Source organism: Pezoporus wallicus, unplaced genomic scaffold (genome assembly GCF_028554395.1).
Source record: "Pezoporus wallicus isolate ANWC-B61680 ecotype Strahan unplaced genomic scaffold, APGP_CSIRO_Pwel_v1 contig_10389, whole genome shotgun sequence".
Lineage (NCBI taxonomy): Eukaryota > Metazoa > Chordata > Aves > Psittaciformes > Psittacidae > Pezoporus > Pezoporus wallicus.
This window is the reverse complement of record NW_026637666.1, coordinates 455,555-474,204: the sequence shown is the minus strand read 5'-3', so window position 1 is coordinate 474,204 and position 18,650 is coordinate 455,555. Positions and strand designations below refer to the sequence as shown.

General features: G+C 40.3%; 1 protein-coding gene across 14 annotated transcripts in view; it reads right to left on the bottom strand.

The window, feature by feature from the left end:
* Positions 1–18,650, bottom strand: part of BCAS3 (BCAS3 microtubule associated cell migration factor) — a 361,207-nt gene that overhangs the window by 292,899 nt on the left and 49,658 nt on the right. For 13 of the 14 annotated variants that reach the window (XM_057407125.1, XM_057407127.1, XM_057407119.1 and 10 more), the window contains exons 8-9: positions 15,978–16,085; positions 12,391–12,467 (exon numbers count right to left, since the gene is read on the bottom strand). The exons of the other annotated variant lie outside the window; for it this stretch is intronic. In XM_057407125.1, coding sequence (XP_057263108.1) covers positions 12,391–12,467; positions 15,978–16,085 — 185 coding nt within the window. The remainder of the gene's footprint in view (positions 1–12,390; positions 12,468–15,977; positions 16,086–18,650) is intronic. 14 annotated transcript variants of the gene reach the window in all.

The following is an 18,650-nucleotide window of genomic DNA, read 5'->3' as shown; positions in this document are numbered from 1 at the left end:
CTCTCTCTACATCAATCTGTAACCTTTGCCTGTGTTCAGCACTCAAATCCTACTATTTATCTGAATTTCTGTATTCCAGCCCTGGCACTGCAAACACGCTGCGTGGTTCCAGCAGCCTGATTTCAGTGGCATCCCTTTGTCAAGGGAAGAGCCTGAAAGTTCAGCTCCTCAAGTCCCAAAGATAAAGCCACAAACCTGTTTACTAATTAGGGCCCTGATAACAAGATGTGAGCTTGAGTGTTCGAACTTCAAGTAGTAAACTGGGACCATCAGCTATGTATGTAACATCATTTACTAGACTTAAATCCAGTCCGGTACACTAATATATATATATATATATATATATGAAAAAAATACTGCATACGGGGGGGAGAATGGATGGAAGGAGGGGCCTATCAAGCAAACGGTTAATCTCCGTTTTCATCAGTTCTTAGTCTAATACAAACAATGTAGTAATTCATATTCTCTCACTGGTTGGCCAAGAAACAAACTGTTTAAAAACATATAGACATGTGTGTCTAATTTAAAGGAGCCCTGGTTGGCTGATCCTGCAGCAGAGGCCGAAGGAGCACTGAGATCAGGCAAACAGCATTTTAGAACACATACAACCAACAACTGCAATTTATCACCTAATGTACTACACTGCGTTCTGAGAAGCAACATAAAGAAGACACAGCCACCTATGCTTCTATTTCCTCAAAGCCTCTCACGTTAGACTCTTGATACTCATCTGCCGACCACAGGGATAAAAAGCAAACCCATTCACCACCTTCTTCTTCCAAGTATCAGGGTCTTTTCACACAGGTCCCAAAATGGTCCAGAAGATGTAGTGAGGATAACAGACTTTTCATTTAATGGCGTTATTTTAAATGCTTGCAAAACAGTGAGAAAGGCGTGTGGGAAGGTGGTTATCACAGCACGTAGGTTTAAATTGGCATTTGACAACACTGAAAGACACATTTGAAAGCACTTGGTCGGGCACGTGCAGAAACAGCTGCTCTCCTGTTCCTGCTGTCAAACATAAACAGCTATTTCATTTTTCTGAGTGGAGCAGCAAGGGTATTGCAAAATTTGAAAGATCATAGCAAGCTATTTCAAAGGTCATAAAGCAATGGAAGGAGAAAAGCAGCAATTCATCCAATTAAATCCATCTCAGGCCAGGAAAGCAAAACCAAGTGAGTATTTTGTAAGGCCTTATCGCTGCCTTGATCTCAGGAAGGAAAACGAATTCTGAAGAGATGATGCCACAATTGTTATTGCATTCCAGAAGTGCATAAAATGTGGGTAGCCAGAGCCTCTTAAGGAACAAAGCAAGTGAAAAAAGGTTGTAAATACAACCTTTGGTTGTAAATACAAACGTGTTCTTCCGATGACACTATAGATCAGGCCCAGTAAGGTTTTAATTCTGACTTCTGCTTCCGCAATTCTTAACTGGGTCAGTAAAGACATCCAGGTCCCCCAGACTTCATTTATTTCTTTCCTTTTATGTATGAAATATAGCATTAAAAGCTGTCGGATGATAGCCCTCATGATATAACTCTCTACAGTGAACTTTCCCAAACTTCCCTTGATTTCCCAAACTCTGCAAGCAGCTCGTAACATCCTCATGGCAGAAAACAAAGGAGTACCAGCATTAGAGATTCACTGTAGGGACAAAGCCCAAGCAATTCAACACTGTGAAACAAACTGAAACATCTTCCTTGGAAAATGGAGCTGTTCTCAATTACTTCAGTGAACTGAATTTAATGAAGACCTGCAAAAAAGTATTATTCAAACATCAAAAATGAATCAAATCAAAGTCCCTTAGAAAAACTGCAACTGGCCTCACCAAGCCTGCTCGAGGTAGTTTGTTCCATAAACTGGACTCAGTCAATCAGACACAGCCCCACACACGAATCAGCCAATTCTAATAATAACCTCCACAGAGGTCAACAATTCAACTCGGTATTAAACTCTCTTCTCCGATACGAAGAACAGTGTAAAAAAGGAGCTATTTCCTCCCTTTCTTTTCTTTGCAAGTCTCTGCATTATGGAAACTTGCGGCGGCACAAGGATAAACAAAGGGTTATACTTTATGGGAAGGAAAAACAAATTGTTTTTCTGCTTTCCAAAAAACCAGCTGGAGTCAGCAGAACATCATCTACCAAGCACATGAAAAGACAGACCCAGCGTGACCCATCCAGCTCAGCCATCCAATCGTTACCAGCCTCACTCTCTTAAAGATTAACTTCCATCTCTACTAAAACTTCAAAACAACAGAGGAAAAATCCACCCTAAGCAGTAAGAGCAGCAACTTTAGCATGTTTACAATAGGAATGGACATAATGAGAATGCAGAACTAACTGTCAAGAAGACCAACGTGTCCAAGTTTTAATGACAGTATGGAGAGGTCATCCAAGAAAAGATCACCCAGGGAAAGTCCTTCCAAAAGTACAGCGCATCAAGCAAGTACTAAACAACATCTGATCTCAGAATAAGATTTGCTGGGACTATCACCCACAAAAACATAGGTGAAAACCTACTGAGGCCACAGTTACTCTCTCCCTCTGTGCTTCATAGCGGCCCACTGAGGAAAGGCACCACTCCAAAGCTGTGAAAGGCAAATAGGAAAATGCTATTTTGAAAACCTGAATCGAAGTGCAAGCTTTTCTGCTGACCTGATTATGTTCCTATGCCTAAGAACTCCAACTACTGCTGGCCTGGGCAGCACTGATGAGTGAGAAATGAGGTCTAGGCACCCTGAAAACAGGGACCTGGAGAGCAGCTGCAGATTTCATGGGCAGCACTCGGTAACTCGCATTCTGTGCCTTGGTTTTCCCATTTCCAAGATGCAAGTGTTCCCTATGTCAAACCGCACTGTAGATAAATTCTTTAGCATTACAGTTCCTTAGTTTCTTTCCCCCCACTTAATTTTTTTAATACTTTACTTATAAAACTATAATCTGAAATAAACACATCGTTTGTGATTAACTGGACTCAAAGATGGGTTTACCTCACTTGTTGCTGTGCTGACTTTCTATATTGGGTTTTCCTGAGAATACAGGAACCCTAGAAGTTACCTAAAGCTCTCCAAAAGGCCACTGAAATATTTGCTTCCTGAGGGAGCAAACAGAAGGCATGTTTATTTGACATTACATTTCAATTACTTCTATGAAAACCTCTACCACCCTTTGGAGATTCATATCAACACGCCCATAATAAAGCAAATCACCTCCTCTGCTCATCTCTGGAAATTCACACAAATACCCTCTTTTCTGACATGGGTCTTTCCATTGGGCTGTGCTCCTACAGCAAACAAAGGCTTCAGTCTTTCTCTTACATTGTTTTCAGGAAGCTCATCCTCTAGCTTCAGTAATGGCAGTGTGAATGCACAGACAGCAGCCAAGAAGAGAAAAGCAACACGTGCCTCTCCTCCCACTTGGCTTTTAAACAAACAGTGCATGGGGAAAAAATACTGTTAAGAGGCACAGGTCCATTAAAAGTCATTTCCGCTATAACACAGATTAAGCCAATAAATCACAAAACATGCCACTATTAGAACTCGAGCTGTTTCTACTGGGGCAACTCTTCATCAAGCTCCACAGCTTTTGCATGAGACAAAAAGCTAAAAAATATATACATACACATATAAGCCCATATATAAACCCAAAAGCCCACTGTGGAATGGAGAGTTGGGGGTGAAACACTGCAGGGAATCCCAATATCCATAAAAACCAGGCATTTTGCTACTTCACATCCAAACATAAAGTCTTTGGAATCCCATAGGCAATTAAAAGTCTACAGGCATCCAAGCTTTCAACACGTCAGCTCTTCAGAAGGACCAGAGCTGTACATCTGTCATCCACGACACTGTGACAAGTCCAATCAAGATCTCTGCATATGCTCTATGCATGTGCCCTTCTCATTCATGAAGTACGGATAATGTATGTGCTCCAAGGGACTCTACTTATATATAAAATATAATACCTAGAAACATGATTTGGTTAAATAAAACACATAATGCAGCTTTTGGAACAAAAAGGAATTAAAAGGAATTAAAAGCAGCAGCTTTTAATAACACTTCACCCCAGAAGTGAGCACTATCATAATTAAGGCTGTCATTTTTTCTCTTGGTCCTTCTTCAGAAACATCCTGCACATCCTGGTAATGAAGAGCTGAAGACTTGCTTCTCATGGCAAAGTATTCAGACCTAAAAACACACTAGAATGCCACTATAGAAAAACCTGAGGTGACCAGTCAGACCTTGTCTGAGCTAAGTCAGAACTCATCTGCAGTTTACGTAACAATGACCTTGTGATTGAATATGGCTCCTCACCCAGAGCACAGCCCTCCTTCCTTCTCAGACCTCACTCCAAAGCACTGTAAAATGACACGCAGGAAACTGTTGCAAATAAATGTGTGAATGAATAAAGCTAAGGGAATGAAAAGCCAAATCAGAAGCATCAGAACAACACTGCTTTGCTTCAAACATATCCCAACGGCCTAAGACACTACTGGTTGCTTTGTAATTTCATGATGCATTGTAAGAACTCTTATTCTCTACACCTATTTTTACTGTCCAGCAAGAACCATAGAATCATAGAATAGTTAGGGTTGGAAAGGAGCTTAAGATCATCCAGTTCCAACCCCCCTGCCATGGGCAGGGACACCTCACACTAAACCATCTCACCCAAGGCCTCGTCCAACCTGGTCTTGAACACTGCCAGGGATGGAGCATTCACAACCTCCCTGGGCAACCCATTCCAGTGCCTCACCACCCTCACAGGAAAGAATTTCCTCCTTATACCCAATCTAAACTTCCCCTGTTTAAGTTTTAACCCATTACCTCTTGTCCTATCACTACAGTCCCTACTGAAAAGCCACTCTCCAGCATCCCTATAGCCCCCTTCAGATACTGGAAGCTGCTATGAGGTCTCCACGCAGCCTTCTCTTCTCCAGGCTGAACAGCCCCAACTTCCTCAGCCTGTCTTCATGCAGGAGGTGCTCCAGTCCCTGATCATCCTCGTGGCCTCCTCTGGACTTGTTCCAACAGTTCCATGTCCTTTTTATGTTGAGGACACCAGAACTGCACACAATGCTCCAGGTGAGGTCTCACAAGAGCAGAGTAGAGGGGCAGGATCACCTCCTTCGACCTGCTGGTCACGCTCCTTTTGATGCAGCCAACCATAATAATCTGCCTGTGATTTTTGCCAGGCTTTCACCCCTCTATCCTGACTTTGGTTTTACTTTGTAATGAACACTTTTGGAAGCTCTTTTCCGTCTTCCCCACCCATTCCAGTGGGGAAAACTTCCTTTTCTTGGAATTTTCACAGATTTCTTTTCCTCAGTTCTCTCTGATTCCCTCTGCACTGATGCATACTCATCCTTTCTCTGTTATCAGTTTTAACTGTCATTTATTTATTACATCTTTTTTAATGGTTATTCCACACCTTGTATCTGTAAGGAACACACATCAAAATAAATCAGTTTTATTTCAAGCTACATCTCTGTGTGAAAGCTTATATAATATATGGGTATGGGCATTATTAGCATAAAATCTTAGGATTCTATCTCTTATCCCAAACCATGGAAGAAATTGCATCTTCTTTGAGTAGGTTAACACTGGGATAGGGCACAATCAGCAAACCCAAGGAACGCTGGTAAAGGCAGAGATCTCCAAGGCCAACCTATATCCTAAGGTAAAACTATATGAAACCTTAGTGAGCAAGCAGATTAGTGGATCATCAGAGCTTTTTCTGTTTCAGCATGTGAAGAGATTCCTTAAAGATGCCATCGGTCATCTTAAGTGTAGAGTGTTTTTAAACATAGTTTTCTGAGCAAACTCCAAAATGGGTAGCTCTCTTCAACCCGAATTATTTGCCTTTTATCATCTGAGCTATTTGCCAAGTATCACTGCAAAAACCTGTGAAGAACTGACGTTTTGTGGGGGCATTTTAAATAGAAAGCTACAATAAGCCACTAAAGCTATGCTGCTTCTTGTTCACTCGATGTAGCTCATAACCAATTTGCAGTTTTCCCTAGATCTTATGAAATATACAGCACTCCATAGTAATGAAATTACAAAACTACATTCTTCAGTCTTGTGATCCAAAGTAGCCAGAAAACAGATTCATGACAGAGAGCACAAAAAGGGAATATACAATAAATAATGGGTAGAGTGATGCTGCTGTTGCAAAAGCATTGTTTATTCCAAGGAAAACAAATCATATAAGTTGTTTCATCTAATATTTTTTGTTGGCTGTTTTGGGAGGTTTTTTTCTTACATCACCAAGCAAACTGAATTTATTTGTTTATAAACTGTATGAAGTAATAATGTTTATAAATTCCTCTGGGTTCCTTCTAGATGAAAGGCTCTATGTAAATGTTATTACTCTCACACTGTCACATACTTTCCAGAACTCTTCTATTGTTCTTGTACTTCCTTCTGTTTAAGTATCACCCATAAAAACTGAGCAAAAAAAAGAGCAAGCCAGCAGGATGCACCCTACTATGAAACGGTGCTTGCCATCCCGGGCATTCTTCTCTTTTCAAATCACAGTGGCACTACTGCTACCTAAAACACTGAAAAAAAAACATCTAAAAGTAAAGCCACAAATGCTGCATGCTGGAGAGGCACTTTTTACAAGGGCAGGAACTGACGGGCCAAGGAGAATGGCTTTAACCTGCCAGAGGGGACATTGAGCTGAGCTCTTAGGCAGAAGCTCTTCCCTGTGAGGGTGCTGAGGCGCTGGCACAGGGTGCCCAGAGAAGCTGTGGCTGCCCCATCCCTGGCAGTGTTCAAGGCCAGGTTGAACACAGGGGCTTGGAGCAAGCTGCTCTAGTGGAAGGGGTCCCTGCCCATGGCAGGGGTTGGAACCAAATGAGCTTTAAGGTCCCTTCCAACCAAAGTCATTCTGTGATTCTATGATGCACTGTCATCACCCGCCTTTACAGGGCAACACTCATAATACATGTCACATTCCCAACAGGCCCAGCCCTGCTATGACTCGCATCTTGTGCTGTCCTGGATCAGAAGAACAAAATTCCTTCACACGAGGCTAAGGAAGTACCACAGATGTAATTTTTTTAATCATTAATAGCATCATTATTACCATTGCTATTATTATTGTTACTGCTACTATTGTTATTCCTACAGAGACCTCCTTTTCCTGCCAATTCTATCATGGCAGTTTTAAGTATTTTAATGCTCCTCTAACAGGTCTGAGACCAACACCAGAGCTTGACTAAAAATATCTGTTCATTAGGCTTGGTTGTTTAATTTAGCACAAATCTGACTGATTGCAGGACAAACTATTTTAATCTCAGCTTTACTTTCTTTTCTGTTCAGAGAACTGGACAGTAATAGATAATAATGTTAGCACAGAGGGTGTTCTTTCTCTACAGGGCAATGTGAAAAGTGGCATGGGTTGGCCTTTAAGGATTTGGGTGCTTTAGATAAAAATAACTTACACAGAAACAAACAGCTCTTCCTGTTCTACAGATAATTTTTAAGCTGTCAAAAGCAGGAGATACGATAGATATGCTACATCTTGGGTACCAATGCCTGCTTTCTGTCTTTACACTCTTTTTCCGTTGTATTTACACTTTCCTGCAATATAGCAAACCACCCTGTAAGCAACAAAGACATTTGTTTCCATAAACCTTCCCCACTGCCCTAAAGACCTTTCCAAGAAGTATTTCAGCATCATCCTGTAACAGTGATGCACCGATTCCCACTTTCAGGGTAAAACACTCTTATAAGTAATGCTGGTAAAAAGTAAAAGCAAGATCAAACCAACATTTCTCTGGGAAGGCAGTTACACATTACACAAAGGGGTATATGTTCAAATATATATGTATGTTTGAGTATATAAACGCTGCTTCTATACAACCCACAGCAACGTGCTTGGCTTCTCTTCACTGATAAAGACAATACTGTGAATCAGGAGCTCATTTCCTACCTGCCTTAAGGAGTTTAGATCTAAACTGAAGTCTCCCTCCACAGACACACGAATCCTATCAATTACAGTACCATGTGGGATAGCCAGGATAAATGCCGCAGCTCACAGCTGAGAAGGGAAACACACAAACAGAACTCCTTGAAGAGTGTAACTCCTGAGGCACTAAAAACCTTTTCATAAGACATCCAGTGTTTCCACTTCAAAGTAAAGAGATCAAACTGCTCCCTGTGTGCCGATCAGGGAAAAGGAATCCTAACAGAGCCAACAAGAACGTCCAAGACAGCCTAGATGATTTCCAGATCAGACCTGTGACAAACTGCAACCACTGTATTATTCCTGTTGTGTTACTGTCAGTGAAAACAGGCACACCAAATCCAAATTGCAGATTAAAACATTAAACACTGTTTGGTTTGGGGTTCTTTATTCATTTTAAGAGGTGCAGGTAAGGTGCCTATAACATACAGTGAATAATTTTTGGCTTGTGGTTAGGCAAGTCTTTTGAGACTTTATATACAATAAAATGCTCTGACTAAAATCTGGAAAATTACCTCTTAAGGCTCTAGCTGTACGGCATCAATAGAAATGTGGTGCCAGCTAATGGCTGCAATAACTGTCTTCATCCCTAGAGAATAATGGATGGAGAATATATCAATATGAGGAGTGGAAGGGCCAGAGAAACTGAGCAGGCACTTGTTATCGGACACAAAGATAATGCCACATGCATGATGTTATCTGTGATAATCTTTACTTAGGGCCCAGGGGGTGGGAGGGATATTCTTACAGCGAAGAAAGTATCCATCAGGCCATATTCATAATCATCAGCGTTCCACTAAGTAAGCATTTTTGGAGAAGGGTTGAGGGAGCACTGATGTAACAGAAATCAATGAAATTCAGCTTTTCTGCATCTATTGTGTCAAGCAAAGTAGGGGGAAAAAAGCCTGTACATCACTTTCATTGCTGATTGTTCAGTCATATGAAGTAGTTGAAAAAGGCTCTGAAGGAAATCTTAAGTGAACCACAATAAAACCCTCAACTATTTCAAACTCTGTTTCAAATCCACACCTGGACATTCACAGCTACCAAAGGAAACACGTTTTTGAAGCAGCAAGTGAATTGTTTTTACTTTGGCCACGTGAGCGCTTAGAACAGTGCAGGATGTGAAATCACTGTTTGGCTTTATCTTCCCCTTGATGCGAGTCCTTTCTTAACGAAACAGCATTGGCTCCAAGCGTAGGGCCAGTAGAGAACAGAGTGAGAGCAACTGCCCTGAGCTCTTTGCAGACTGATGCTGTGCCTTTCCTTAGCAGGCATTTAAAACTACACTGAGAAGGTTATAGGACATCCTGGTCTTTTTCCCATAGTATCTACTGCATGTTTTTCCTGCAAGTTTAAGCACCTGCCTTAAATTCACACACCAAGACTGGAACACCTGTACACTGTAGGTTTTGCTACAAAAGGCTCAAATAAAACGTGCTGGCTTTCTGCCATTCAAGTCAAATGAGCACATTTCCATCTAATCACATGTAGGAAAAGGCAACATTAGTACTGTGTCAAATTTGCTCGAGAAAACTCAGGAAATGCAGGAGTTAAACATTCCAACAGCAGCACAAACTTGATCATGTTCTACATCCTGAATATTTTATGGTATATTTATTACAACAATATATTAAGCTACACATTGAACCACAAAAACAAAAACACAACTACTACTCACGTGCAACACAGCTGCATTAGCATTTCTGATGAACACCAAATCTCCCAAATCCTGACACTGTTTTGAATAGCAAATTCTGATTCAGTCTCTATGTATAAATAGGCAACAAAATGGACTAGAGCTTTTGATTACTTCTGTCTGCTTTTTAGCTGCCTCAGTGAGGTTCTGCCGCTCCACACCACTTGGTTGGTAGGGATGGAAGATGTGATTTCCACATCATCACCAAATCTCCTTGAAAAAGATTTTCCTTCCCTACAAAGTGGCTTACACAGTTAACAGAAACGCCTTCCAGGAGCCAGTGATCCTCAGTCAATATTTTTGACCTCTTATGCCACCACTTCTGACCAAAAGCAGTCACATAACACTCCTGAGAATCTCTTTCAGGGTGAAAAACTCTCTGGACAGGCAGTGACATTCTTACTGCCACTGTTCAGCTTAGGGGCACCAGGATGGGTCCAGACACGATGCTGCCTGACTGTCCTGCAGAGCAGGGATGCTCCAATAATGGAAACAAGGAGCCCTATCAGGCCTTTTGCCAAGCTTACTTTCCGGGATTTCTGCCTTTTAAACTGATTCTGCAATTTCTGCAATTTAAACTGATAATGCCCTTTCCCAAACCATACTTTAAAACAAGGCAGCAAAAGTTGCTGGCCAGTTTGCTGACTATCAAAAATCTATGCAGTTAACTAGGTAGCTCATTTACATCAAATTTCAAACACAGAGTAACTTAAGCTTTTAAAGATAAACTCTTAGGTCAAAGATTTCAGCATATATGAAACCTGAAAGCTTAGACAAAAGCTTTACTGCAGCCTTCAACATGCCAGGGCATAACACCTTCTTGATAGCATAAGCTATTAAGTGAAACAACTAAGCTTCAAAATCCTCATGACAGCTATTCACCAGCACAGGCCCAAGAAACTCATTCATCTAGGGAAAAAAAACCCACATCTTCATGCCCAGTCCCACCCCACAGGCAAGCTGGGGGGGTGACAGGGAAAGGGCTGTGGTGGCAGCAGCTCTGACTGCTTGTCAGGTCCCACAGCTTTCCAGAATGCCCCAGTACAAAATGAGGGGTGTCTTTAACCCAGCTTTGGAACCCCAGAACTAGGAGAACACCCTGAGTTTCCCATATTTAAAGCGTAGCACAGCTGGAAAAATACACTGTGAAGAGCGACAAGTCAGGAGTTTGGATAGTCAAACAATTTGGGAAGTATCTCCAAAAGCTCTATTTTATCCTCTTTCAATTCCACTGCCATTCCACAAAAATGCACTGCCAATCGCAGGTTACGATGAGGAACAGGACACTCCTGCTCCTCAGAATACAGCTCAGGGGATTTATGCTTAAAACCAAATTGCAGTATCTTTAGAAAAACCCAACAAAACAACCCCAACCAGTCACTGACATTAGAAAAGCACGAGAACTGCCAAATACACACTGCAGTCAGTCTTTTAGGTTGGTTTTCTATCTAAAATAAAGCAAGGCTTGTACCCTAATTCTCTCTGGTGGAATAAAAAGGAGGGAGGACACAAGTCTTTTCCCATTTGCCTTCCTTCACTGAACTCTGGCGGATTCCTAGTACCCTACAGCCATGTATAGGAAGAAACTGACACCTATTGGCAACTTTAATATTACTGCATAAAGCTGCTTCAAGCTGTTGTAAGAAACAGCTTCTTGTAACTAGATGTTTCATTAAAGATACAGATAATAGAGAAAGCCAACTTAGAACTTTTCCAGTTGCAACTGAAAATACATCCAGAAAGTTTAAGATTAAACAATAAGACTCTGATCTTTCTAAAGTAAACTATGATCCCTCCGTAATCTATAGATTTTAAGTGGCTATTCTAATCTATAAACAGAAACAATAGTCACTAACTGCTTGAAAAATAAACTACTCTTTTTTTGGGGGGGTGAATACTTCCTTGCTGTTCAGCACTACAACACACACTGTTCTTGGGAGCAGATAAATGACGTCCTAATCCTAACCAAATCCTGAGAGAGAGCAGAGCACAAGCAATAGAAAACATACCATTTTTCTCAACTAATGTATTGATTACTGTGTTACAGATGTTGAAGCAGCAAAGGGATATATAGGGTAGATAAACAGCTTTTGGTGAGAACCTTACCCACTACAATCAACCACCTCCTATTGAGGGGCAAGTTGAAGGGTACAGAGGAGAGCCTGAGCAAACAGTTGTTTCATGCTCAAGACACGTGAAAGCATCTGCAGGCAAACAGCTGTGTATAGTTTTTCTACTACAACACTTCACTGGTTTGCTTGAGCTTTGGGGCCTGCTAAAGCAAGGACGTGTTAAAAAATAATGTACCTGAGCCTAAGGAACAACACAAAAGGAAAAGCAGGCAGACTGCCACTGACGTGTTTTCTAACTGCTGCTCATGCACACAACCTGAAACTCAAAACCTGAGCATTTTGCACTTATTTGTGCAGACTGACCAGAAGAATTTTTCAGCTACCTATGGATGTCTGTGTAGGTGCTCTTCACACCAGCGAGAAGCTTGTTACAGCAATAATACATATGCAAAAGAGCCAAAGATTCACGAAGTAACATCTGGGAGGTTTCTGGGAGCGACAGATTTCCTGAAGCTCCAACTGGAGTCATGGGGACCTGCCCTGAGCATTCAGAAATCTTAAAAAAAGACAACTAAAATTTAAACCCCATCTGTTTTCTCTCACTCCATCCCAAGAGCAAAGAGACTGAACCCAATGAGATACGTACTTGTAACGAAGAATTTTTTGGTGAAAGTACAGCTGTCGAAGGCGGCGATTTTCTCTTGCAGGACTACAACAAGTATCCTGAAAACACAGAAATGGAATGTGCGCTTTAAACATTAAATGCATTGGGTTAAAGATTCAATATCTAAATGTAATTATTTCAAAAGCATCAATATAAATTCTACAGTGATAGACTGCCAGGTTACCAATACATGGCAGTTATTGAGAGTTCTCTCTCATCCCAACCACATAACCTTCATTTCAGGAAGTACACAGATCTGATACAGAACAACACAGCGTATTTATGATACACCTCCTGCAGTAAAAGGTCCATTAAACAGAAAGAATGGGATTGCAAGGATCCTGAATTACTTTCGATGACTCAAATAACAATCAAATCAACAATCAGTAGAACACAAGCTAAGTTTGAAATAATCCCATTGCCATCTCACTGCAAATTTATTAAACCACCTTATTTACTAAAAACAGGGATTTTTTTTCATACCAGGAATATATTTCAGGACACAAATACAGTGGAGAGAAGCAGAATTTGTGTCAATTAGCAAAAGTACAGGTGTATGTTTATGTATTCACTTGTACATGCACACGCTTTTGTTGCAAAATATCCATTCACTGCTTACAACAAAGAACATCAGCCACATGATAACTAAGCATGAAATGTTGTACTGTCTACACAAACAGAAGCCAAAGATGCAAATTTGAAAGGGAAGCATCTTGAAGGCTTTAGGACTAGAGTACATCTTCTCCTACATTGATGACTTCTCAAAACCAAGTTCTTAAACTCCTGAAATGAAAGAACACCTGGAAAGCTGACAAATACAGCGATAAAATCTACGAGCTAACTGGAACATTCAGCAATCTGACATAATTAAGAATCTGATTATTCTTTCATTGGGAAGAATACGAGACAGTATCTTTAAATCAGCTGGCAAGCTGGAGCATTATTAAATGCTGTTCTAATAGTTTTAATTGTAAATATATGATGTGGCAAAAAAGCTAATTGCATCTCTCAATGACTAAAATACACAGCTCATGCTTTATCTGAAAATGATGACTGCACACTACAGTATTAGAATAATCATCTTTAAAAAGATGAATCACATCAGTGTGAACACACACCTTTGGACACTGCTTATCTCCCATCAGTGTGAAAACCAGCTATTAACTTCTCTCCTTTCTTTTTTTTCCCCTCTTTTTACCTGTTCTGCCACATGAATACCTCCTTCTTATCCCATGAGAGCTCAGTACCTGCAAGACTCTTTGGTGAAGGAATACACTAAAATCAAATTATATACCCTTACCTTACCTGTTTTCAGATATATAAAGAAGTTTTAAGTCACAATTTCCACCTAGAAAACTCTACTAATGCTCCTCTGATAGGCGTGACTGATCTACATGCCTAACAGATGATTTTGCTATTACTCTTGCTATTTGATTTTGTTATTATTTTTGCCAACACATTTACTAATAATGTAGATTGCATCTGTAGCTCCCCAGATGACCCCTGAAACCTGTTCAATAGGCTGGTCTAACACCAGACACTTTCTTTTTGTCTGCTACAGAAGCTGATTAAAGTAATAAGCACTGTTCTGTATGTTGAATTCTTTCAGGCCGCTCTGTTTATCAGTGCATCTCTATCCAGAAACAAGGAAGAAATACAAATTCTTGTAAGGAAAGTAGAAATCAAGGGATGTTTTTGGACAAAAGTCTTTCATGTTCACCAGTCTGCAGACTTCAAACAGGAAGCACATGTACACTTTCAGAGCGAGCAGCTTACTTGCCAAAAGAAGAGGGCAGAACATGCAACTCAACAAAAGGGATTCTGACGAGTTAAAACTCATACAAGAAATTAATGTAGGATTTCTTATCTGCTTGTAGCTCTCTCATTGAAAGAAGATGCTTCTCCACCCCTCATGATTTATAAGTCTCTATTATTAAGAAACTCTGCATGAACAAATTGATACTAGTTTTGGACAACCCAGTAGTTTTAGCTAAGTGACAGATCTTCCAATTGTTTAACTGCAGGAGAGAAAAAAGCCAAACCAAAATATATCAATTCTAACTTCTTCCTCAAGGCCAAAAAGCAAGTTAACCAATGAACAATGGGAAGAATGTGAATGCATGTGCACGTGGAATGTATATATAGAAACCTCAGGAATATTTGATAGCAATTAATTCCCAATCCTGTAAATGTTTTCTACTCTTTGAAGATGCACTGTCTTTCTGCATAAATGAAACCTACCAGCTGCATGATTCTAGACTTTAAATACATAAATAACTGACAGTTTTCCCTTCTTCTGCAACTCAAGTTTTATTTTAAATTCAAATTTTGGACTCCATTACTCTATAGTATGATTACTGCACCATAAGAACTGCACTTGGCCACATTTAATGAATTTTCAATCTGAAGTAGTGAGCTTTCCTTGGATAACAACAGGATCTGATCCTTTCCAGAAAAGCTGCTACCCTGGATACAGCTGTACAGCTTTGAAGTATTTCCATTTTTACCACTTAGGAAAAGAAACATTAGCACCTGGAAAGACTTTTTAGTTGGGAGAAACTCTGAATGGTGATTTGCCTTGACTGTTTTTACAATTGGATTTTTCTTCTGCAAGGAGGCCAGGCTGGAAAGATTTACTATCATCACGCTGTACACAAGGGAACTTTAAAGTTTTCAAGGGACAGTTACAGAGATAAGTACTGAACTCTGACAGCTTTTAAAGGAACCTATTCATGGCACATAACTCTCACTAACTCAACCACTTCCGTGAAACTGGTTTTTGATACAGCAATCATACCCACATCCTGCAATAAGCAGACTGACAGGGATAACAAAAACTCCTATCCTTTACTTCTTTAAACATTCACACCATCAAAATAACCTCTTCGTTACTATGTAAGTTGTGGTATTAAAGGTGTTTGTTCAACAGTACTACTTTTCTCCTATAACTCCTACTTGACCCAATGTAGTCGTTAATGTTTAGATTTTGATGATACAATCCCAGACTGCTTTGTGTTGGAAGGCACCTTAAAGCTCATCCAGTTCCAACCCTCTGCCATGGGCAGGAACACCATCCACTACAGCAGGTTGCCCCATCCAACCTGGCCTTCAACACAATGGTAGCCAAATGTCTGTTTAACAAAACTCTTGTGGCTTCCAGGGTTGTTTTTTTGTTTTGGAGGTTTTTATGTTTGGCTTTTGGGGTTTTTTTTTGTTTGTCTTCAGCAGTGCTAACTCCCCTTAGCTGCACGAGTTCAATACATGCTCATACTCTTTTGGTCTTCACATACGCAAGCACACTACCTGCTGCCATACAAAAAACCCAGGCACATAAAACATATCATTCTGATTGCAGATGAAAAATCTTTTGAGCTTCTTAAATGAAAGCCACTGGAGAAGCATACAGCTGTATTCAAACTGAAATATTACCTGAGAAACGGAGAACAAAAGCTGTGCTTAAAGGACAGTTAAAATAATAACAAGTCATGGAACACACACACCAGAACTTGTATTCATGCTGACATCTTCCATGGCCTAACACAGGAAGAATGTAGAGTAAGCATCCTTACCTTTTATTGCAATGCAGATCGTAAATAGGAGTTTTGAACTGTATGGACTTGACCATCTCTCCTGTCCGCAAAGAATAAAGGTCCACACAGCAGTAAGGTGGGCTGGTGCTGAAACAAAGAAACAAGATTTTCATGGAAAGAAGGATGTTTTGTAAAATTCTTTTTAAATTATTTCAGCCTCCCTATATTATTTAGCACACAACACAAGAATCTAACAATCTGAGCAGCACGAAGGGCCAATACAAGGCTTCCACATGAAGGTATGATTAAAACTCAACTGATACCAACAATGGTCAAGAACCTGTATTGTGCAAGTAATCATCAAGCCCTTGGTTTCCTTTGTCACAGGTAAGACTTTGCAACAGCAGAACCGATGAGCAATATCCAAGCCAGTAGACAGGCATGAAGTTTTAGACTACATTCTAGTTATTTAAAAAGTATTGCACAGAGTAACACTCTCTTAAGGGAGTACTTACTTCATTCTGTGCAACAGCTGAATCCTGTGCCTTGACTTCATAGAGACACATTACACAGAATTTACATTACATTGCTGACGGACTTTTGTTTGAATTAATAGATCTTTTCAACTACTTTGTGTCACTTTCATCATTTCAATATAAATAAAAGTAAGGCCATTTCTTAATAAAAAGGCTTGCTTTCTTTTGAGAGGGAGAAAGTGCTGAGTGTTCCGATAGGGCTGAGGAAGGTAGTGGTGGAAACCATTTTACAAGCTGAGGAGAGGCTTTGATGTGGCAGTTCTTTTCCATAACACCTTTTTCCCCCTCCAAGAACGCATTAAAATGTTGGCTACTTCTAGGTCAACGAATACGAAGGAGCACAAATTGCCAGCTGCACAAACATATAGTAAGTATTGGTAAAAGAGGGTGTTTCCCCTTGTGCATATCTGTTTTACTTTACAGAGTTTAACACAATTCCTGACAGAACACTTCCTTGTCTTTTGGATCTGCTCAAGCTGCTCGAGAAATTTTGGGAGAACTGGAGTGCAAATGCCAAGTGTTTACCTCAAATGCCTCAAGATGATGGCACATACAATAAGGATGCAGCAGAGAAACAATACACAATACATGCACAGAAAGACAACAGTCAAAGAAATGACAGAAAAAGTAAGTTTTGACACTCTGCCTATTGAAATTCTTCCCAAAAGAGACATTTTTTCTAGGCACATACCTAGGCTAATAACTAGAGGGTGCTATTTATTACTTTCAAGCACTTCAAAGGCCCTTCAAAAACACTTTTACAACAGCAAGACTCAAGTCGAGTCACTTCACATTAGAAGCTCACTGCTGCTAGAAAACACAGAAAACCCCAGCTAAGTCTACGTATAAACTTTTCTTGATTTAAGTACATTTATCGCCTACAGGAAATTATTACTTTGATAAAATGGGTACACAGATTCTTTTTTCAAAACAGAAATCACAGAAGTAGATATAGCTAAGATTATATTAGCATAATTGATAGTGATTACTATTTCCATAGAAGCCTGTGTTGAGCAGTTCCATTTTTGACTTGACATACAGCTAACTACACAACTTTTGCATACTTTCTAAAATGTACTGCACCAACAAAATTATGGGTAATAATCCTGTCACTCAAATAATTTTTGTCATACCCTTCTTCTGGCTGATCATGGTAATGCTTTTTAGTAACCACACTGGCTAACACCCTGTAACTTGAGTTCAAGTGCTATTAATCAAGTAGCAGTATGGTACTAGGTCGGAAGTACTCCAAAATGCTACCCAGCTCTAATTCAAAAGTTCTCTCTCCAAATTTCTTTCAATCATCTTTCTTTTGATTCCATGGTATTCTGCAATCCAGGAGCAGAAAATAGTACATATGTTTGGGGTTTTCTGCAATAAATACAAAGACAAGGTCAAATATATTTGAGGATGTTCCTAAGACCTCATCAGCAGAAACAATACATTAGACATTTCCTGGCTACTGCCATTTGTCTGTCCATTTGTAGCCCTTCCTTGTTCCGTAACGTCTGCGCTGGTGGCACGCTCAGCATTATCACAAGGCTTCAGTTAGCAGATGATGCATTCCTGGGAAAGTTCCATTTTTTGGCTAAGCACTTTATCCACCAACTATGACACAAAAAGCACAGAATCACAGAATGGTTTGGGTTGGAAAGGACCTTAAGATCATCCTAGTTCCAACCCCCCTGCCATGGGCAGGGACACCACACACTAGCCCATGGCACCTAAGACTCTGTCCTACCTGCAAGCACTTCCTCAGACTTTGGGAATCTTTTCAAAGGTGGAAAGGTAGAAAAATAAACTTTCAATGGCTACAAAAGATTTCTCTCTTTAACATTTCCTTCTGGTTACTTTAGTTTCCCACTGTCATGGGTTCAGCAGTAGCAGTCAACCCATCTGGGCTGCTGCACTGTGGTGTGTGGGGCGATACAGCGGAAGAAGTCCCGATGTATACCAAGAAGGGGAAAAATGACTGCTACTGCTGAACCCATGACACCCACCCTGTTCAAACTAATGGCTGATACAAACCTCATTTGCAACTGAGCACTCTCAGCTCATCAGACACAACGTTCATTAAATTGGAATTTATAAATTCCACACCACAAGCTGTGTACCTAAATGAGTAACAATACAATGCTGACATCCACAATGGCATGTTCGTTTTTGATCAGCTCTC